Source organism: Festucalex cinctus, chromosome 1 (genome assembly GCF_051991245.1).
Source record: "Festucalex cinctus isolate MCC-2025b chromosome 1, RoL_Fcin_1.0, whole genome shotgun sequence".
Lineage (NCBI taxonomy): Eukaryota > Metazoa > Chordata > Actinopteri > Syngnathiformes > Syngnathidae > Festucalex > Festucalex cinctus.
This window is the reverse complement of record NC_135411.1, coordinates 25,995,899-26,018,803: the sequence shown is the minus strand read 5'-3', so window position 1 is coordinate 26,018,803 and position 22,905 is coordinate 25,995,899. Positions and strand designations below refer to the sequence as shown.

Here is a 22,905-nt window from a genome sequence, read left to right as displayed (position 1 = left end):
AATTGCAGTGAACTAGGGCAGCCCTATGCACAATATGAACATTATAAGTGTCAAGCAAAGTAAATTTGGTTTCTCGTGAGTCGTGAACATGCTGATTGTAAGAGTCAACAAAGGGGTTTTAAATGTGACATGGACGGATATTTACTGACGTTGCAGAGTCGTTCAATCATGCTAAGTAGACGGAGACTCGTCGTGCGTGCCTGCCTTTTCAGCCAATCAAAAGGGAGAATGATTTTTTTATTTTTTTTAAACAACTTGGAAACTGAAACTCTCCTTAATAGGCGGAGCAGAATGATGCTAGCCGTCGACTTCTGTGCTTCTTCAGGCGACCTTTGCACACTTTAAATGGCTTAAAGCATCTGCATTGTTGTGCAGTACATTTATTTTCGTTTTGGGAACTCGGAGCGATGCATTTTGGTAGCATTCTCGTGCTTGGATTACTGGCCCGTTTATCACTGGCTCTACCGGTTCCAGTGGGTAAGAAACGCGTTTTTGTAACTACAGTTATTGTAAACAATATGATTTAGAAATGAAGGAGAAGCCTATTGTTGAGTTTAGCCGTTGATGTTACTGTGAATAGTGCAATGCAGCGATAAATCCCAATGCATTTATGTTTCTTGTTAAGGAAATTACTAATCTTTTTTTTTTTTTTTTTTTTTTTTTTTTTTTTTTTTTTTAATGTAGCCTAAATATTGTTGTATAAGAATGCGCTGAGGTTCATGGTAAGATGAGTACCCAACCGGTGTTGGTGTGTTTCGGGGCTGCATAAAACCAGAGACTAAAGATGATAAAACTATACAATAATCACAAGGCGCCAGCACCCCCCCCCGCGACCCTTGTGAGGAATAAGCGGTCAAGAAAATGGATGGATGGATGGATGGATGGATGAATAATCACAAGCACAGTAGAAACTCAAAAATGTACTATTTAGCACAACGTGACAAAACAGTGCTCGAAAGAAGTTTTGAAACATTGTATTAGATGAGAATAGTATTAAATCCTTTGAATTTTGATTGAATTGAATTTCGAACATGTAAATCATCCATCCATCCATCCATTTTCTTGACCGCTTATTCCTCACAAGGGTCGCGGGGGTTGCTGGCGCCTATCTCAGCTGGCTCTGGGCAGTAGGCGGGGGACACCCTGGACTGGTTGCCAGCCAATCGCAGGGCACACAGAGACAAACAACCATCCACACTCACAAGCACACCTAGGGACGATTCGGAGCACCCAATTAACCTGCCGTGCATGTCTTTGGAATGTGGGAGGAGACCGGAGTACCCGGAGAAGACCCACGCGGGCACGGGGAGAACATGCAAACTCCACCCAGGAAGGCCGGAGCCTGGACTCGAACCGGAGTCCTCAGAACTGGGAGGCGGACGTGCTAACATGTAAATCAGTTGAACACAATTAAAATGTGTTAAACTGACTTTTTCAATGACAAGAGGAGAAAATGGAGAAATTATGGCAGTTTACCATATTTTAATCATATGCAATAATTTTTTTTCCAGTGTGCTGTGATTTGAACCTGGGCCTCTGAACTTTGAAAAAACATTTCTTGCAGAAATTTGCGCAGTTGGTACTTGCGCCATGTTTTTGTGGCTCAATAAATTCTAACCCAGTACAGTATGTCGCGCCTCAAAACCTGATCGGGTCGCAGTTTATCTTTTGCAGCACACTGGATGTGTGGTGATCGGTCGTGATAGCTGGGTGTGCATTTTAGATTAATTGAAGACTTAATTATCCATAAGTGTGAATGTGGCTGTTGTACTACAGTACTGTTTGTCTTTGGCTTGTAAATCCCCACTCTATCAATCAACTTGCTAGCCACTTAAAGTTACATTTTAACTCTAATCCCTTGACCTGAAAACACCTGCCTTGCGTACTCATCAACTCATCTCTTTCTCTTTCTGTTCAGACGCAGCAGTAGTTCAGCTGCAGCAGTGGGTGGCGTCGGGGGCACGGCCCATCTCGGAGCGGGTCCTCCTCAACGGGGTTCCCTATACTGGCACCACTCAGGGAGTTGACGACATAATTCGGAGGATGTCGGGTGATTCGATCCCTCTCAGGCTCCTCGCCAACCAGACTTCGGCATCAAGTGAGACATCATGTTGATCGAATTCCTTTAAAATGTGTTTGTTGAGGATGGACTCGTGGTTAGGACGTCCGCCTCTGTATAAAACTGATGTACGGATGTCTTTGTTGCCAGGCAACCACACAATCCTTCGTTCCCGCAACTGTGTATTGGAGGGCTCGGAGTTGCACTGGACCGACCAGGTTTTCTACGACGAGTCGCTCTACCTCTCCCTGGATCACCGCGGGGTCTGGGTAGCTCACACACCGCAAGCGGCGGTCCTCAAAGCGTCGTGGGTGCAGGCCTTGGAGAGCTCGGCGAGGGAAGGGATCCGTCTTCAGGACGCATGCATCAACCTGATGGAAAAACTGAAGCTTTCTGAGGATCGGTCAGGTGGAGTACAGTTATCCATGTTCATGGTGCACATTCACCTGTTTGCTTTTTCTTCTGTGGTACCTAGCTACTTGCTGAAAAGCTCACCGACGATGCCAAAAAAATTCCCCAAAGCTCTGACTGACAGGGACTAAGTCAAAAGTCAAACAACAACAGCAAAAACCTGTATAAATAAGAATCAGCAGTCCAGACCAGCGTGACTACATGGTGCATGGAGTATCTCTGCATGGAGGCAGTTTAGACCTAAGATTGGTAATTTTGCAGATGAATGTACTGGTAGCTGATTTTAACCCGTGCGCAGTATTGAGACCCCTTTTGGGCTTTTTGGTGGTTTTGACCAAGTCATTTCAAAATAACATGCTGCCTACGGGCTACAATAAGTTAAAACACAAGAATAGAGACATGTACTTTAACATTCAGCCTAAAAAAAATATTGAGGTCTCAGTGACTTGTTCACAATTTTTGTTCACTGTTAATGTTCACTAAATATTATTTATACTGTATTAGAGCTGTCAAAGAATTTAATCTTTAAATCTGATTAATCATATCTTAGAATTTTGATTAATCACGATTAATCGCCTAATTAAAAAGGCTTTTGATCAACATTTTTTTGCTCACCAAATTTGAACAGTATTCATTCTTTCAACATTTAATGTTATGAGGACATCTTCAACATTTTTTGATCAACTGCGCACTCTCATCCTCCTCTGTTTCTAATCAGTTAATCACTTTCACAATTAAAAATGAAAATAAAAATACCACAGTATTTTGACATGAACAAATATTCTGGATGTCATACACAAACAATTATTACATTCTTTATTTTAATGCATGTAGTTTGTGTTTATTGCTCAAACACAACCTAGGCTACCTTTAACGTAACCATCCGCTGTCAAGCTAAAGGATCATCTGTGGTCAAAACTAATAGTGTGATTAATCTGCGTTACATAATTAATGCGATAATTTTTCGTTATTAATCAATGAATACTGTATACTCTATATACTGTATTTTTGTCTCAAGACAAATTCATTTTACATTAATTCAGGCTGCTTGTGTTACTGCTCAAATCAATCAAGTCATGATAATTTTATTATTGTGAGCAGTGTTGCCGGTAACGCGTTACTTAAAAAAGTTGCTTTCTAAAGTAACTAATAGTCTAACGCGTTACTTTATTCTACAAAGTAGTCTGATTAAAGTTACTGTCCAGAGAATCAATGCGTTACTCCACATTTTCATGAAGAAGGCAAACTATCTCACTGTTGTAACAGTCACAAACAACTACTGCTAACTACGAAGATGAGGCAGAAGTCATTGATCACCACACTGAATTCAGCCATGGTCTGGTCATGAATGGTTTGCACATTCAAAACAAAAGTGATGATACTTTTACTACTAGTTTTATTAACCAACAGGCACACAACACAACAAAAAAAGTGTGCATTATGGACCATAAAAGTGGTAAAAAAAATAATTTATTTCCATCCTCAACTGGTCCGTGAAGCATTATGGGATGAGGTCGTCTCCGCCCTCTCGCCAGGGGGAGTGACGTCAGACAAGTTACGTTTTCAGTAGGGGTGGAACAAAAAAACGATTCGACCGAACCATCGTTCGTCAAGGGGAGCTAAACGACCGTATCGGTTGCGAGTGAGGCTTTATGGTTTTCATAACAATAGCAAGAGTTCTGCGCCGCGCTCTACTTGTTTTGTTTACATTTCAGTAGCATCACCATTCAAGCTACTTCCGTGTTTCCGTGCTCGCGACACGGCGCGCGCGCGCGCAACGAGTGACAACATACAAATGGAGACAGTTAGCAGAAGCCGGTGCCGTACATCTCGGTATTTCCCATGGCTATCGAGTCCTCTCGGTGCACTTGTATGTCGCGGGCCGGCGTTGGTACTGCGCGCGAGCCAAAAAGAATAACTCCCGTGACGATCCAATGCATGGATTCAAACGAACCAGGTATGTCCCACAGCCAACACACCAGCTAAGCTAAAAGCACACTGCAAGTATCTCATTTCTCAGTTTGTGGCTCCCTGTCAATGTCTACAACTAGCATGAGCAGCAGATAGGAGAACTGAGACGTGCCCGCGATTACGACAGCCCAAAAAACAAAATATAAACAGTAGTGATTCTGTGGTCATCATCGTGTCTCAGATTAAAAAAACAAAAAAAGATGTCATACATTAACCAAAAATGAAAGTGATGACAAAAGAAAAAACAATTGTTAAATACAAAAATTGTTGATTAAAAAGGGAAATGAACTTTTGGAAATATTTTTGCATATATTAAGTGGTTAAAATGTGTTTGATAGATTTATTGTTCCATAAGGTGGCTTCATATTTCTTTTGGCTGGACGGTAGGTTTATTTCATGTCTTAAATTTATGTTTCTGAAATACTTCACAATGTGCAAATATTCTGTTTAATTGTGTTGGTGTCTGTCTAAAGGTTAAATATTTATATTTAACATTAAATTATCAACCTTTTGTTTTCCTGATCCTTATTTTGAAGAGAAAAAACAAACAAACCAAAAAACAATTAGAACTAGGGGTGTGAATTGCCTAGTACCTGACGATTCGATTCGTATCACGATTCACAGGTCACGATTCGATTCGATACCGATTAATCCCGATACGAATTTATAAGTCGATTGTTGCGATTTTTTTTCATTCAAATTTAGAAAATACTAATCAGTAAGCTTGTAGAGTGTAAGATTTATATGAAAATGTATTATTTATTTATCTGAAATTTCAGTCTTATAGAGGTTGTAATTTGTTTCATGTTTGAACAGCATTGAAATAAAATATTGAGGCTGAATGTTCCGTTCATATAACATTCTTCCATGCTCAAGGTGTGAATCCTAAAAAAAAAAAAAAAAAAAAAAAAATCAAAAAAAAAAAATCGATTCAGCCGATTATTGAATCGATTCGAGAATCGCGCGATGTAGTATCGCGATATATCGCCGAATCGATTTTTTTTAACACCCCTAATTAGAACTGTCAATAACTACTAATAAATATTTAAACTGATACATGTGTACACACTGGAATAGCGGAACAAACAAACAATAGAGGAATTTAGGGGATTTTCATTTTCAACCTGGATAGATTTTTATTTTTTGTTTTATAAAAAGTATTTACGTTACAAGAAGTCAAGAGAGACTGCCTATTTTGTTTTTCATAAAAAAAACCTTTATTTTCATGTTAAAAATGCACTTTCAATAAAGTATTTGGAACTCCGTTTCTACTGCATTATTTTTATGTTGAGATGGTGTTATCGGCAGCTGCTGAAAGTAACTAAAAAAGTAACTTTTAATCTAACTTAGTTACTTTTAAAATCAAGTAATCAGTAACGCAATTTAGTTACTTTTAAAACCAAGTAATCAGTAAAGTAACTAAGTTACTTTTTCAAGGTAACTGTGGCAACACTGATTGTGAGCAAGTAAAAATGGCGGATTTTTCTTGCCTGTCATTGTTTCTAAAACAGGACAGCTTCTGGACTACTTAAAAAAAAAGAAAGTGTAATTTATAGCATATACCCACTTCTCCAAGGACCACTCCACCACTGAGCAACTGCTATCGAGTACTAGACTGCATTGAGGCACAACATATTTTGCTGACATTCTCTTGTCATGTTTTTTTTAGTTCCAGGGATTCCGATGCCTTATTTTCTGATCCCAATCTTGGGTCTGCTGGCCTTCGCCGGGCTCATTGCTCTCAGCCTCTTCCTTTCCAAACAACAGCAGGGTGAGTTGAGTCATTTACATTCTTTCGCTGTTATATAATATTCATTCATCTATCACAACAAACAAACATGGCCTTTGTGGTTTGGGTCACTGAGTTCAAATCAAATGACTTTAATCAGGAATGAAAATCTGCTTTTTCCTATCCATTGTCAGATCATCATTTTTTTCGTGCCTCTGTTATATCACAAACTTTTTAAGCGATCGCTAGATTATGTTTTTTTACATTGTACTTACTTACACATCGTAAAGCTCTTGCTTGTGGGAAAAGAGAGACGGTGGACTTGTGTTGAACACTGGGAGTAAAACACATATACACAACAAGCACACTCACACCCTGACACTCAACATACAAACTTGCAGATGTCACATGCCACCACTCCCCGCCTTTTAAAGGAAAATGCATGTACAACAGACACTAGATTATGTTCCTGTATTTTGTACACGTTTTATGCTTGCAATTTTTTGCGTGTTAAAATGCATTTACAATGTGTTTTTAAATTATGTTGTGAACATTTTTAAGTGTTTTTAAAAAAATGTTTCAATGTATTTAAAGGGTCAGGAATGACTAACTCATCGAGGACAAATCGTTTTTATTGTTTTTTGTTTTGTTTTTTGCCTTTTTTTTTGTTCGGTGATATGGTATGAGTTTTTTCTCATTTAAAATTTGTGCATTGACAATAAATATTAAGAGCCAATGATTTAGTTTGAAACAATAAAGTGCTAGTTAGCACAATCCATATAAGTAGAGACATTCAATGCAGAAAAAACGTTTTACAATAAGTCTCGTGCATTGGCATGTCCTGTCATCACACATTTCAAGCATGGTCATGTGTTTTTTTTCTTTTCTTTCTTTCTATCTTCTTAGGGCTGCGGCACCCTGGAGGTAAGAAAACAACATTCCTTATGATTCTCTCTTAACAGCACTAGATGTAGATTAGTGGAAAAAGTTACTTAATGCACTTTGCACACATTAACTTGACACCTGCCTTGTCTTGACCTCACTTGTTTAACTTGAGTAACTGATAAACCCTGTGGATAATCTTTTTTCTCTTGTAGGTGTTATTGGTTCGATCATACACTACCCCAAGGACATGGCAGATTTCCATCCAGAGAAAAAGGCCAACGGTTATCAAATATTATGATTCAACGTCAAATTATAAAAGTACCGAACTGTAACAGTCCAAGTGCTTGTTTGTATTTCATTTGAATGAACCAATAATAGTGGAGCAGATAAGCCAAACAATCAATGGTATAAGTGGATGAAAATTTGGCAGTAACATTTACACTAGGGTAGACTTTAACGGGGACGTCAATCCAATAATTTTCTTTACAACAGTTCTTTAAGTGGGCTGGTATGCAGCGGTACGGAGTGCCAGCACTTTTTAAATTTAACCTCTAGCGTACTGGGACTTTTTACGGTGTACCGGGACTTCACATGAGCCCACAGTACCCTCTCTTGTTCTATTTCTCTCGTGTACTTTTTGTTTTTCTTTTTTTTTTAGAGAGAGCTCAGAATTGCTCATTCGGTAGTCTTACCGATTCAACGTCTTATCATTGTTCTCTCTCTTTTTTTTTTTTTTTTTACGTTTGTGTGTGTTTGTGTGCGTGCGTGTGTCCGCGTATGTGCGTGTATGCGCGTATGTGCGTGTGTGTACGTGCAAATACGTGTACATTTATACTCATTAATTCACCTAACAACACCTCATAAAAATCCCATTACCCTTCACCTTAACCGGATACTTCAGAGTCTCGCCAGAGTCGTGAGGTTCAGGCGGTCAGGAGACCAGAGAAAAGAAAGAAATCAAAGTAAAATCCAGCACCAACCAAACACTTCCTGCCTTCCACATGGTTACAAAATCAGAGTCTTACGCCAATTCTCTGGTGTACTTTGTGATACTCGTATGATTCGTTGAGTACATCAAATAAAAACAAAAAATGACAGAGAATATTTTTCTTTCTGCCTCCAGTAACAGCTTTCCAAATAATATATTGATGTAAATGGTAATGTATTTTGATGTTGGCCCGCGTGGTGGCGTGACAGCTAGCTAGCCTGACTTGTCTTTTCTCAGATATATTTGACGTTTTGGCTTGCCTTATCACAATTTTTATTGCCATTTCATAGTTGCTACAAACATCAACATTACATCATCCCGATATAGTCAATCTCTAATTTAGGATGTTAAGAGACCGCATATTAATTACGCCATCACTATGATACAGCACAAGTCTCTGGTGTTAGCGGCTAGTATAAACATCGATGTCTCGCCATATGTGTGAGACGTGCATCTAAATGCAGTTGGACATTTCACATTCGAGACAGAAAAAATATATATATTTTAAATTACGGAAGCGTATTGCATTCACTTAAAAAAATAATACTTTTTTCAGGGCGCTTTGTTTTTTTTGTTTTTTTTCTTGAATATTTTTTTCTGTGATACTGATTTTTTTTTTTCTGTCATTAAAAAAAAAAAAACTGGGGTGGTGGGGTGGGGGTAAAGAGTGTGATTGGGAAATATTCTGAAAAACAGGAGGAAAAAATTACTCAGAAAAGTAGGGGGAAAAAATAAGAAAAACGGGTAAAAACAAATTATTGAAAGAAAAAACAGAAAAATATTACTCTGAAAAACATTCCCCCCCTGTATTTTTGAATACTTTTTTCTCTGTTCTTCTGAGTAATTTTTCCTCATGCTTTTCTGAAAAATCCCCACCACCACCCCTTTTTTAAATTTTATTTTTTTAAATAAACATAAATATAAAAAAAACAGAAAATTTTGAAAACATTACATAAAAAAAACAAGACACCCCCCCCCCCCCCCCAAAAAAAAAGTCAGAAAAACAGGAGGGTTTTTTTCTTGAAGTGAATGCAATACACTTCTGTATTTAATCTACTTTTTATTTTCCAAGATCGATAAAAACAGGTGGATTTTGCTACTTAACTCATATTCCACAAACACAATATTAATCAGAATGCTGTGTTTAGCCTAGTGGGGGCACATGCAACAAATTATTGCAAAGGGAGTTTTTGGGTTGACTTCTACTTTAAAGTCCATGTAAAGTGGACTCCTCTTCTAAATTTTACACACCACAGGGAAGAGTGTTGCTACCAACCCACCCAAATTTGAATGATTAAAAGTTCACCACGTATAATAAAGTGAAGCTCAAATGGTGGAAAATCAAGTATTCACTCTGCTCTGGAATGCTGTGGGCATGTCAGCTGAAATCACGCCCCACTCAACTGTCAGCCATCAATCAAATACCACCAAAGTGGATGCTACTTCACATAGCATTTTTCTTATGCTTACATAACTGCATATGTTTGAGCCATGAAAATATGTTTGCTTCAATGCTACAGTAGCTCACATCTATCTGGTCATTATGGGTTTTTTTCCACACTGTGATAACGGCGCTCAGCATGTTGGCTGTTGCATCTGACTTTTAAAAAATGGTTTTACTTGCTTTTCTGCCTTCACTTCCATAACATTAGTTCAGTCATGGATGACAATGAGGCGCTCTAATGTGGCCCCACTAGCTCAAAGCCCCGTTCCATACACTGGCCATGAAGTCAAACCAATGATGCAACAATGATCCAAAAATGACATTTAGCTGTTCCACTTGGGGGGGAGCAGTGCCAGTTGACCAAGTGGCGCTCACTCGTCACCTGCCACCGTGTGGACACTGTTTCAAGACCATCCCGGGACAGCCGGCTGCGAAGTCTCTAAGCAAGACACCGATATCCTGAACCGCTCTCTGAGGACCAAAACGCTATCAAGCATTTGCTATGATGAGTCAAATGCTGTGGTCAACTTGTGTGTACAATGATAAACAAAAATATGATTTCATCCATTAATTTTCATTTTCACTAGATAAACTTCCAACTAGTTTTAATGCACTTTATCAGGCACGCTAATGGACCAATGAGCACAAAAATATAAATGCACTTCCTAAAAACGTGGTGTTTAACGTCAAATGTTCAATACCAATTGTCTTAATGTTACTTTGACCCACCAATCATAGCCATATATACTGCCAAATATTGAGAGGTTGTAAACTGTAATTTCAGGAGAATTATGGTTTGATCTGTTACATGTATTTATAAAAATTATCTGCACAATGCTGTGTTTTCGATTGTGTAAATGTAATTGAAGATAATTATTTTTATCGCATGCTGATTCTAATTAGGTTTGAATGCGTGCAACTTGGGTTACTATTAATTATTCCGTTCATTGAAATAAGCCACTAGCCCACCTTTTGTAGATTTTAACTTTTTTTTTCCCCTGCATTTATGGGAAGTCATTAAATGCTTTTTCAAATGTACGACTGTTTGACTAGTTTTGTCAAACAAACTCTTTGTTGGCAACTTACTGTATTTATTATTAAATAACGATACCACCTCCTGTGCGATAGGTGGCGACGTTTTGCATAATTCCCAATTTTTGTCCGGAAGTCCGCGCAACATATTCACCAATCACGTTGACATATTTCGGATCGTTGGGCGATCAACCAATCGCGTGGCTTTCTACGGGATTTAAATGCTGCGGCGTCTTTTCAAAAAAATATTTAAAAGCAGTTGAAGAGGCTTCTCCAGAGGCTTGGTCATCTTTCATTGAGCTTACTACACTGTGCTTGAAATTACGTGCTGAGGGTGAGTAACATTTATTTTGGCGGGGCGTAATCGAAACTTTTTAGGGGCTTTGTTAACGTGCAATAATCCACCAGAACGAGAGAGATAAAAACAGCCCGAGAGAGAGAGGAACATTGACAATGGCGCAGTTCGGGCTTGAAAACGACATCAGCAACACGCTGAAGCTCGACATCCCAATTACCAACGCTCCGGTTGCCCGCTGGCAGAGGAAAGCCAGCTCGTCCAACACGTCCTCGACGGCCTTGTCCCCTATGAAGTATGCCAACATCTCCCTGAACACCTCTAAGACGCCGAGTAAGACGCCAGGTAAGGCATGGCGACGGTAAGATAAGATACGATAAGCTGTTTGATAGTTCTCAAATGAGTTTGAATGTGTTGTACAGGGGTCCTCGGTTTACGACGTACGTACGTACTAGTTCATTGTGTGCCGTTCGCCTACGACAACTAATTAGCTTTTATGGCTACAAAATTGACAACACATAATCGATACTTAAAAAAAAAAAAAAAAAAAAAAAGACGCCGAGTGTAGCGTCAACTTCGTGAAGAACCTAAAAGTACGCCAATTTACACCCCCCCCCCCAAACAAAAAACAAAACATGACGCCGAGTGTAGCGTCAACTTCGTGAAGAACCTACAATTACGCCAATTCACCCCCCCCCCCCCCCCAAAAAAAACAAAACAAAAACAAAACATGACGCCGAGTGTAGCGTCAACTTCGTGAAGAACCTAAAATTACGCCAATTTACCCCCCCCCCCAAAAAAAAAACAAAAACAAAAAAAAACACCCTCGCAGTGTTGTGAAAATCCACGATACGATACAGAAATGATTCATCAGATTTAGCCTATGGCTGTTTGTCTCTTGTCCCTTATTTATTTAGTTAGTTATTTGATAGCTTTTACAGCACTTAAGGTCTTTAAACACGCTACACAAAAAAATACAATCACGTGACAGAGAGCCGGATGATCATGGTTTTGATTAAATCAGGAGAACGGGAATGCAAAGATGAAACTCAGACAATAGATAACTTGATCTGCCACGATAAGCTACAGAAGTGAGTAACTCGTGTTGAGCAGGAGTTAACCTTCATGTCAGTAAGAGGTTCAAATGGTTGACAAAACTAACTGGAAAGCACACTTGTGAACATGTTAGCAGAGACATACAGTAGAAGCCTCCTTCCAAATGGGCACCGAGAGCAACAGTGTAATTTTTAAATGTGATTGCATGTAGTGCAGTAATTTGTACTACACAAGTAAACGCTCATAGAAATTATTTGGGGGGGGAAAAAAAGGTCATATTTCACACTAATTTGTTTTAGTGAAAACTTAAATTAAATTTCATCACGCCAGTATGTTGTAACAAAGTAATTTTATGGTTTTCAGGTTTTTATTTTTTAGGATTTAAATGTCAGGGTGACAAACACGAATTGTTTTCAAATTACACTATTGTTTTAAATTAGGGTTTCATAATGGGATTACAGTGTAAGGTTTCAAAGTAGGATTAGGGTTTTAAAATGAGTTGAAGAGGTGCTTGACTAATTGACCATTTTCAGCACTAGAAACTTAATATTTTGTCCAGAATGAATTTGAGAAGTTCATTATTTTTCATGTACAATTAATACATTTACACCCCCCCCCCCCCACACACACACACACACACACACACTTGTTGTCAACTGAAGATGACATCACCAATGCTGAGGAAGTAGGTAATTATGGAGGACCAAAACTATCAAAATCTGAAATAAATGACTAAAAGTGAAAATAAAAATACATATAAAAATCTAATTCAAAAATCCCATCTAAATATAAATGGAAATCAGTTTTTATTTTCACTTTTAGTCATTTATTTATTTTGTATTTTGGCAGTTTTGGGCCATACTGCCAAGTGGAAATGTTATTCAAATGAGAGGGCGTGTCTTGGGTTGGACTCCACCGTTGCAATCTGCCTGTCATTGGTCGAGTGAGCAGCTCTGCGAACAAGGAAGTCTCGCAGGCTTGCAATGGATGACGATCGTGTCCACTATCATCTCAACTTGCGACTTGAGTTGTTAGACAACAAGTGAGAACAGACGGTGGACAAGATCGTCGTCCATTGCTGGAGCTCTCCATTGCAAGTCGGCGAGACTTCCTCGTTTGCCGAGCTGCTCACTCGACCAATGACAGGCAGCTTGCAATGGTGGAGTCCAACCCAAGACACTCTTAGGATCGCCCTCTCATTTGAATAACATTTCCATTTGGCGGTATGGCCCAAAACTGCCTAAATAAATAAATGAATGACTAAAAGTGAAAATAAAAACTGATATCCGTTTATAGATATAATCTTAGAATATTTTTTTATATGCATTTTTATTTTCAATTTTAGTCTATTTATGTACGTACGTAGTCATTTTATTTCGAATTTTGGCAGTTTTGGTTCTCCATAGGTAATGATCAATCATGGCTCAGTTTGCTGACCAAACCCAGAAAACAGGTGAACCATGATTGGTCAATTTTTTAAATGTATTAATACTACATGAAAGATATTAAGTTATCAAATTCATTCTGGACAAAATATGAACTTTATATTGCTGAAAATGGCTCAGTAAGTAAAGTCTCCCCTTTTTAAGGTAATAGTTTCAAAGTAGGATTCCAACCTTGAGTTGCATATAGTTGCGTCAGGGTTTTAAAATTTCAGGTTTCAAACTAGGATTATGGTTTCAAAATTGGGTTTCAAATTCCAGGTGTGCCTCATGTTATGGCGGAGTTCCTTTCCTGCGGTGCTGACGTAACCCGAATTGGTATGTAATTCATGATGCGCCGTAGTACATCACTAACCTAATGCTAACACAGGAATGTTTGAGATGCACACACTGCACCAAGCATGGCGCAGCGTGCCGTAGGCCAACCCAGTCAATGTGTATGTGCTGCGGAGTTTTGCATGGGGTGTAACTTGACTTCTTGGTGTCTCCAATAGATAGATAGATAGTGGCAGTGATTTCAGTCTTTTTTTTTTCTTCTTTTTTTTTTAAAGGTGGGGGTATGAGTCTTTACTGGAGTTCTACAGTGAAAAGAATTAGGGCCCGACCGATTAATTGGCCTTAAAACGTTGGGCAAATGGCCGATTTTACTTTCCCCTTAAAAACGTTATCAAAGAACAACAAAGTTTCCGACACTCCAAAGTACCCTGAATGAACCATTTTGCTTGCATAGCATTAGCACTAGCAAGTGTGTTGTGTATGTTATTCTGTTGTCCCTAAACGTCCTTTAGGTTGTTTAAGGACACCGCAGTTGGAGTTAACTATAAAACTAAATGCACACCATTAAGAATTACATCCACTGTATATTTAAATACAAAACATGCTTCGTTTTTAAAACTTTGCTAGCCTAGTGCTAACAGGAAGCTAGCAAATGCTAACAGGAAGTTAGCATCAACTTCAGGAGTGTTTTTTCATTCAAATAACGAATATCCACATACAAATCTTGTGGGAACACATCCACAGATGAGAACACTGTGCAAAGTCACAAATTCTTTCCAATGTGTGAAAAACTACTTAATTTAGAATTCAATTGCAACTTTCTTCTGTACTCACTTTAAGTGTGAATCAAATGAATAACAGTAAGTACAATAACAAAATTCCTTCTTATGGCATGTGATCATGTATTCTTATGCAGCTGTGCAAAACAAGCTTGTGTGCCTTTTGTAACCTGGAAACTTCATTTGTCGGACTGTCGTTCACCGAAGACCCCAATGTTCCTTTTAAGCTGGACTCGTTCTGTTTTCGGGTTCATTTAAAAAGGCTCTCAAGGCAAAATGGTCCTGGACCACTTTGAGTTCATATTACCAAATGATTAGATGACTTATAAAGACATTTGTTTGAATGGGGACAAATGTTGCAGGAAATGATTCAATAAATGGTCTGAAACATCCATCCATTTTCTTGACCGCTTATTCCTAACAAGGGTCGCGGGGGTGCTGGAGCCTATCTCCGCTGGCTTTGGGCAGTAGGCGGGGTACACCCCAAACTGGTTGTCAGCCAATCGCATAACTAATACTTCTTTGCTCATCTAGCTAAGACAGCAAAGTGATGGGCAGAACAATTACAGCAATCCTTTATTTCATGGTGGTTATATTCCAGACCTACCCAGTAATAGACTAAATCCAGTAAGTAGCAACAAAGTATTTGTGTAATACTACTGTCACAGCCCCCCCCCCTTTTTTTTTTTTTTTTTTTTTTTTTTGGGGGGGGGACTGGGTTTTCATCATGTGACTTTCAATTGACAGAAAAAATGGCACCCCCTTGTGATTGGTAACAACGGGTGGATTTTTCTGCTTAATTCATATTTAACAAAATCGTACCATTTTTAGACTAATTGGAGTGCATGGAACATATTGTAAATAATTGTTGACTTCCCCTTTTAAGCAGTGTTGACCGTCTGCTTGTGTGTTTTTAATTTTTTAATTTTATTTATTTTAATAGGCAGACGGAAAGCCACTCCCTCGAAGATGATGGGAGAGGACCGCTTCATTCCCGTCCGTAATGAAAAACAAATGGAAGTGGCAAGTTTCTTGCTCTCAAAGGAGTCTCGACCCAAGGAAGAGGGCGTCTCAGCAGTTGTGTTGGCAAGCGATTTGAAATTTTCAGCATACTTTATGTAACATTTCTGTACGAGTTTAATGATTTCGGTAATCTTCGGCTATGTTGTAGGAACAACAAAAGACGTGGTCCATGGCGCTGAATGGCTGCAACCTAGAAGAGGCCCGCATCCTGCAGTTCAGTGGGAAGCCGACAGTTAACCCAGATGGTAACGCCACCACTGTTTGATCTTGCAAATATTTCCAACACTTGTATAGTTCAATTGGCATATGCAGCATAAAAGGAAAACTCCAAGCCAACCAAAACCTATGAATGGGCACTTGGACCCCAAGTGTAGTACTAGCCTATGAATTAGCTTTGTTTTCCAGGCCAACACAACTCCTTGAAGTCCCTCTACAGTCACACCATAACGCCTCGGTCCACCAAAAAGACACGCTACATATCATCGACCGCCCACAAAATCTTAGACGCGCCTGACGTCCGGGATGACTTTTGTAAGTTTTGCCTCCCCAATAGCGCTCCAAACCTGTTGTGATTATACCATGTTGACTCTTGGTCCCACACCCAGATTTGAATCTGCTCGACTGGAGCAACCGCAACTTTATGGCGGTGGCTCTAAAAGACAGCTTGTACCTGTGGGATGCCACGCAGGGAAATATCACCCACCTCATGACCATGGGCAATGACGTGGACTACATCAGCTCGCTGTCCTGGGCCAAGGAGGGCAACTACCTGGCAGTCGGCACCAGTGACTGTGCAGTACAAGTCAGTTTGTTTAGATTTTGTGGTGTACTGTAAACAATTTTAAGTCAGAATTTTGTTGTTGAAAGTAATTAAACAAACTGGATTATTTAACTTTTCTCCCACTACCCATCCCTTCAGTTAACTTCTCCTTGTCCTTGTATCTAACTGCATTGTTTTTGTAGTTGTGGGACGTGGAGGCAGAGAAATGTCTTCGCAGCATGAACAGCCACTCTGCACGAGTCGGCAGCATGAGTTGGAACAGCCACATATTGTCCAGGTATTTTGATGGTGATTTATTTATTTCTTCCCCCCCGTCCCTTAGTCTTTTTCTGGCAAGCAGGCAACCGCGTTCTCGCTTTTATAGAACCATTTCAGGAATGGTTCTAAAACGCAAGCTGAGTGGTAACCAAGTCGTCTTTATCATCTGATTGGCCAGCAACACAGCAAGAAACTTTGCTGCACAAACCCATTTAACCTCGATTTTACACGGAGCGTGACAGAAACGGCCGTCAGAAAATGCTGATTGTTTTACAACAATGCTGAACCATCCATCCATCAATTTTCTTGACCGCTTATTCCTCACAAGTGTCGCGGGGGCTGCTGGCACCTATCTCAGCTGGCTCTGGGCAGTAGGCAGGGGACACCCTGGACTGGTTGCCAACCAATCGCAGGGCACACAGAGACAAACAACCATCCACACTCACACGCACACCTAGGGACAATTCGGAGCGCCCAATTAACTTGCCATGCATGTCTTTGGAATGTGGGAGGAGACCGGAGTACCCGGAGAAGACCCACGCGGGCACGGGGAGAACATGCAAACTCCACCAAGGAAGGTCTGAGCCTGGACTCGAACCGGAGACCTCAGAACTGGGAAGCGGACGTGCTAACCACTTGACTACCGTGCCGCCCCAATGCTGAACCATGTTTACAATTTTATATGTGCTAAAGATTGAAACATTGTTGCGTGCACAAACTTTTTGCCGAGATCCCCTTCATGTGAATGAGGGGTGTTAAGCACGAGCCTTGCCGGTCTCCTCGGCCCGATGTGGCTTTGCGTGGATAACCGGACGCAGGAGACTGAGGCGTCCTAATGAATGACACTTCCCTCCTCATTCAGTATGAATAAGCGCTGGTGTTAAGTTTTGGGTGCCTTACATGAAATCAACATTACACTATTTCATCTGTGGTGAATGTAGTTCAATATTGTTGTAAAACACAAAATGTGCATATTTACACCTACCAGTGTTAATTTTGACAAATTTTAATTTAGTTTGTCTTTAGTCTTGTGACTAAAATTAAAGATTTAGTCATCTGGTTCTATTTTAGTTTTAATCCAATTATAGTCAACAAAATTGAGTATTTTCCTTAAACATACATTTTAAACTTTTGTACAGAAAATTAAACATCTATTTGTAACTGTAGTTTAACAAGACACGTTTAATACAACTGTTTTTATTGTTTCAATGAAACATGTTGAACTGACAGTAATATAACTTAATTTTCACCTAAAAAAAAAAAAAATTGCATAATTACACAATTAAATTACTTGGATTAAAGTGTAGTGAACAGTTTTAGTGGTTCTTTTCTCCAACCCACGTTTCACTCCTGATTATATTGTGTGAATTTTTGTCACTGTATTGTTAATTTTTGTTTGTCATTGACGAAATTCAGTCAGTTTTAGTTACTCAATGAATGGCTTTTTTTCTTTTTCTCATGGGAGTTAATTGTAATAAATTTTTCGTTGATGAAATTATCACTGACGCCTACTCTATTTTTGCCTTGAAGGTGGGTGGCTGCACCTTACCTACTAACAGGCGAAGTCAACACCAACATTTTCTTAATTTAATAAACATAATAGGTTATATGCAGCCCCACTACTTAAAACACTGTATTTTGATTAATACTTCATTTGCAGAATACAAGATAAGCAGCAAAATCAAACAGTTTTTACCCATTTTTCACAACCACGTCTCACTTGTTTTCTGACGTTTACCCATGATTGGTTGTTACCGGAGCGAGCAACTGTGATGTCATTGTGGCAAAATGGCCATACCCTGAGATTGATTTTGCTGTTTAGCTGATTTTCTAAAAACACAGTATTACTCAAAATTGCAGGTTTGGGCTAGTGGGGACCCATGCTACATATTGTAGAACATTTCTCACTCAAAAACCTGGATTTTTTTTTTTTCTCCCCCCTCTCTTCTTCTCTCTCTCCTTCTGTGCATATTTGTACTTTGCAACGTCACCACATCACACAACGGGAATTAAGTTGCTGAGACTCACCACTCATGAAATACTATCTCACTGCGAACGAACTGCATTTGCAAACAGTCTTCTCGTCCCGCGCCTGTTGTAATAGATAAGCAACAGGGGCAGTGTGGTGCAGTTTGAGCCTAATGTAAAAGTGGCATTTGGTCTGATTGACCTGCCCTCCACTACTCACAAACTCTCTAATCTCTCCTCCGTTCCAGTGGCAGCCGGTCAGGACAGATTCACCACCACGATGTGAGGGTGGCGGCGCACCACATCTTCACGCTACAGGGCCACTCTCAGGAAGTGTGCGGGCTGCAGTGGTCCCCGGACGGCCGCTACCTCGCCAGCGGAGCCAATGACAACATGGTGTACATCTGGCCCCGCGTGGGCCAGGGCCGTACAGACGTCAGCCAGTCGCTGCACACGCTCAGTCTCCACAAAGGGGCTGTCAAGGTAGGCTCAATTATAAGGCTCAATTATAGTACTGTTCAATTACTACAACTATTTTTCCCACTCAAATTTCACATTTTTGCTTTGTAGGCTTTGGCTTGGTGTCCATGGCAATCCAACATCCTGGCTTCGGGTGGCGGCACCTTGGACTGCCACATCCGTGTGTGGAACGTCAACAGTGGCTCCTGCCTCAGCTCATTTGACACACAATCCCAGGTAAATGAATGATGGGACAGTTTTTTTTTTATATTTTTATTTTTTTATTTTTATTTTTTTTTTTTTCTCTCTTCTCACTTACTCACTCAGAAGCTTACATGAGTGAGGGGGGGGGGGGGGGGGGGGGGGGGGGGGGGGGGGGGGGCGGTAATCCGTACGTGCGTGCTTTCAAATTCCCGGGAGAGTGACGTCACGCAGCCGACAAATTCGCCTGGCCCCGTTTGTGACACGCCAGCCCCCGCTCTGTGATTGGCTGGAGGGGTGTAAACGCTGTCTTTCCACAGAAACGTCCCACTGTTTACAAAACAAACACAAAATGGTAAAATACAGGCTGGAGGGCTTGGGGTTTAGGACAAAATCACCACCAGAAATTGAGAAGCCCAGATCTGTAAATTGAGAAGTAGTGTGTTTGTTTGTTTAAATCCTGTATTCAAAAAGTGCATTTTCTTGAGTGGAACTGGCTGACTGGGCCTTTAAATGCTGCCTTTTTATACCTTAATGTCACCTATGCTTAAATTTCTATTTAAAAATTTATTTATTTTAAGGTCATTGTAAAGACACTCAAAAGATAAAATGCACTACATGTAAGTTCAATGTGAATGTAATCTGAACAAGATAAACCTTTATGTAAAATGTAGCACACTAATTATTACTTAAATTTAGCCACAACTATGTTGATAGAACTTCTGGAGCTGTGAAAGTTCAGAAGATACAAAAATTTGAGGACGTATTTGCCGTTTCTATGTTTGTTTTGGTATTCTACTCATGCTTTGCTTTTTGCCATTTGAACAACTTTTTAGGTGTCTGCACTTGCGTTTGCTCCCAACTACAAAGAGTTGGTCTCAGCACACGGTTTCACACAACATAACCTGGTGGTCTGGAAGTACCCGACCATGAGTCAAGTCTCAGAGCTCAACGGTAAGTGTTTCTTCTTGTCAAATGGAAAGTAACTCAACTACTCGCTGGTACTGTACAAAAGAACCTTTACTTGAGACACTCACTGTTCAAACGTTCAGATAAAAAAGAAAAGTAAGCTACTGTAAAATTGCATGCTTAAAAAAAAAAAAAAGCCAGGCTGCAAAAGGTGAACAGTGTTTTTGCAAAGAAAACACTGTAATGGCTTTTCTATTCAATTCAGTTTGGAAAGTTGATTCAGAACCGCAGTGTTAATATTCTCCCCAAACCCCTCCAGGACACATGGAGCGAGTCCTCAACATAGCAATGAGTCCAGATGGTTCCACGGTGGCCAGTCTGTCAGCGGACGAGTCCATTCGCATGTGGAAGTGCTTCGAGGTGGACCCCAAGAAAAAATCCAAAGACAAGACACCACTTTCCCTCAACACAGCCTTAACTCGCTCCATCAGATGACTTGATTACACTAGAGCAATGCACTTGCCTTTGAGTGTACAATCTGTTTTTGCTTTTTTTTTTTTTTTTTTTTTTTTCCTCCCTTAAGAGGTGCCAAAGTGCATTTGCTCAGTTGCTTTTTAACTATAGTAATGATGTTCTGCATGCATTGTGCTGAACAAAATGGATTTTCTCCTGTCAAACTGTTTTACATACATTGATCAACCAGTGAATAAAGTTTATTTCCCCAATACATTTTATTTATTTATTTTTAGTTATATGCTAGTTTAAATGATTTTAAAAAAATATATAATTACAGTGGGCGAAAATGCAATGGAATACAATACTCACTGTGCAGCTTATCAAGTCCTACAGCATTAAAAAAAAAATTTTTTTCTATTTTTTTAAAATAAATTGCATTTTCTTAAAATTGGCTGCTTGAATTTTATTCTCACTGTGGCCAGCGGAAGCATTCTGAAGTCTTGAATCCATCCCACTGGTTTGCGAAAATGTTAATTGAGTTTTTAATGATAGAGGGGTGATGACAGAATGATGTATATTTAAACTCCACGTGGGAGTAGTAACTTCCGCTGAAATTAATGCCACAATTACTTTTACTGGGGCTCATTCATGTACTGTTTGATTCATTTGACGTTAATGGCTGTTATTTTAACCAATCAGATCTAAGTTCACCACTCCGCCTTCATCCTTGGCTCAGAGTGACACTTTTTGTCCTGGTTAAGCTATGATTGTCAGACATGGGAAAAAGAAAAAAAATCATTTTCAAAGTGCACTTTTCAAGAAAAAGTGGAATTTATGAGGCAACGTCCATTAGCACCGTTGTTGATTGGCTCATTTCAAACGGGAAAATGAATTTTGGCCACCTTCAGTGAAGTAGCCTATGTGCAAGCGCTAAAGGCTAAAGCTAGCTTATGCAGGCAGACAGGCGCAAAGAAAGGATGGGGTCTGCTGCATCTGCACTAGCATCTCTATTTTCTGGTATTTTATGAAGTTTTACTATTTATGAAGTTTCAAATTTTGAAAAATATTGATTGTGAACTGTGATATTGTAGTGTAGAGGTTTGGAGGTGATGTATTGACCTTGGAAGATGGAGTTAACAGTCTTATTTTAGTAATGATAGCATTCATCAAATATGTGAAATGCCTGTTTAATGCCACGTATAGCGTTTATGTACATTATTTTGCAACATGACTGTGTAAATATTGGACTGAGTTACTTGAATTCACAGGTTCAAAATCAAACTAGTTTCTACAAAAATAACCATATTAAAAAGAATATATAACTCCAAAATCAAAAAAGAACAAGTAATATTGGGACAGGATTAAAAGAAGTTTATGAATTATTAGGAACATTTCTATTCATAAATGTATATTTTAGTTTGAGCGATGCTATGGACAATTCCGAACATCCGGGCATTTCTGATATCACCGTGTACAACACAATGCAAATGCTTCTTTTACACAGTGAAAACAAATGATTTTGAAATCAAAATAATCCTCACAAGTCAAATTACAACGATCCAAAATCCAAGAATGGCCCAAGCTTCATCACACAAAATTTCCCGGCATCCATTACGCTATTTTTTTCATTAATCGCGTGAACCACTTCTCGGAACAGAATACTCTTTATATATATATTATATATATTATTTGTATATTTTTTTAATGCATGCTTTGAAGCCTCATCACAATTAATCTCATCGCTATCATGTTTAAATTTATTGTAAATTTTAATAGTGAAATAATCACGTTTATAAATTTTACATATCAGTGTATATAATTGATTCATTGTTTAGTCAAATAGATTTTAAAAAAAAAATGTTTGTATAAACATTTTGAGTTCTTCAAATTTAAAGTTAAAGCTGCCCGATGTAGCAATTTGGCCAAAAATATGTCATGGCCTTGGCCGCATGCGCCGGAGTTCATGACCTGTTATGTGCCTGCTATGCGTCTGTTTACAAAACGTGCTGTTTGGGATGTCAACCTTTAATCCTTTAGGTGATGTCGGGGACCGATGTGATGGTGTTCTTTAGTCCTTTACAATCCACTGACTGTAGGTGCAATCTGAAAATTGTGTGTGGTTTGCCGGATTATTGCTCAACTGTTCCTGTGCACAGCTCTCATAGGTTCTGCTTCTCAATGTGAATAAATAGATACAATCTTATTTGCATTTGGGATCCAAACCTTTTAGTACACAACAAAATATGCCTTATCCGTTCATCTACAATCTGTTCAGCACGTACGGGAAGTGTGCTGAAAGACCTTAAAAAAAATTATATTGTATTATAGAGTTTTATGAAAGCATGTCTTCTTATGTAGGTCATTTCTAAATCACAGATTTCCATTTTTTGGGAGAGGGGGATTACTGTTTTTGTTAGTGATGGAACGTAATGTGGCTTCGGAGCGTGTCGAGTAATCCAGGAAGAAATTTCTGTAGCACATGT

The 22,905-nt window shown here is 39.3% G+C and overlaps 2 protein-coding genes across 3 annotated transcripts; both read left to right on the top strand.

Annotated features, from left to right (window-relative positions):
* Positions 1 to 261: 261 nt before the first annotated feature.
* LOC144021735 (uncharacterized) lies at positions 262 to 7,395 on the top strand. Its single transcript, XM_077525818.1, has 6 exons — positions 262 to 477; positions 1,919 to 2,098; positions 2,210 to 2,467; positions 6,111 to 6,212; positions 7,077 to 7,094; positions 7,268 to 7,395. Exons 1-6 carry the CDS (start codon positions 408 to 410, stop codon positions 7,351 to 7,353), a joined length of 714 nt encoding a protein of 237 aa, XP_077381944.1. The 5' UTR covers positions 262 to 407; the 3' UTR covers positions 7,354 to 7,395.
* A 3,304-nt stretch (positions 7,396 to 10,699) lies between these two features.
* On the top strand, positions 10,700 to 20,693 carry cdc20 (cell division cycle 20 homolog). Of its 2 annotated transcripts, XM_077525805.1 has the most exons (12): positions 10,700 to 10,853; positions 10,928 to 11,159; positions 13,574 to 13,630; positions 15,311 to 15,453; positions 15,539 to 15,635; positions 15,796 to 15,921; positions 15,996 to 16,192; positions 16,354 to 16,448; positions 18,646 to 18,880; positions 18,968 to 19,093; positions 19,894 to 20,011; positions 20,286 to 20,693. In XM_077525805.1, the coding sequence occupies exons 2-12, from the start codon at positions 10,973 to 10,975 to the stop codon at positions 20,459 to 20,461; spliced, it is 1,557 nt and encodes a 518-aa protein (XP_077381931.1). In that variant the 5' UTR covers positions 10,700 to 10,853; positions 10,928 to 10,972; the 3' UTR covers positions 20,462 to 20,693. The 2 variants fall into 2 exon arrangements, with proteins under 2 accessions (XP_077381931.1, XP_077381932.1); XM_077525806.1 differs by lacking the exon at positions 13,574 to 13,630.
* The last annotated feature ends 2,212 nt before the right edge of the window (positions 20,694 to 22,905 follow it).

What these genes read in the sequence shown, in the direction of transcription:
- LOC144021735 (XM_077525818.1), top strand. Translation starts at nt 408, where the DNA reads ATGCATTTTGGTAGCATTCTCGTGCTTGGATTACTGGCCCGTTTATCA. An exon ending in GGCTCTACCGGTTCCAGTGG is followed by an intron (nt 478 to 1,918) that starts GTAAGAAACGCG and finishes CTTTCTGTTCAG; the next exon opens with ACGCAGCAGTAGTTCAGCTG. An exon ending in CAACCAGACTTCGGCATCAA is followed by an intron (nt 2,099 to 2,209) that starts GTGAGACATCAT and finishes CTTTGTTGCCAG; the next exon opens with GCAACCACACAATCCTTCGT.
- cdc20 (XM_077525805.1), top strand. Translation starts at nt 10,973, where the DNA reads ATGGCGCAGTTCGGGCTTGAAAACGACATCAGCAACACGCTGAAGCTC. An exon ending in GACGCCGAGTAAGACGCCAG is followed by an intron (nt 11,160 to 13,573) that starts GTAAGGCATGGC and finishes TTCAAATTCCAG; the next exon opens with GTGTGCCTCATGTTATGGCG. An exon ending in GCGTCTCAGCAGTTGTGTTG is followed by an intron (nt 15,454 to 15,538) that starts GCAAGCGATTTG and finishes GCTATGTTGTAG; the next exon opens with GAACAACAAAAGACGTGGTC.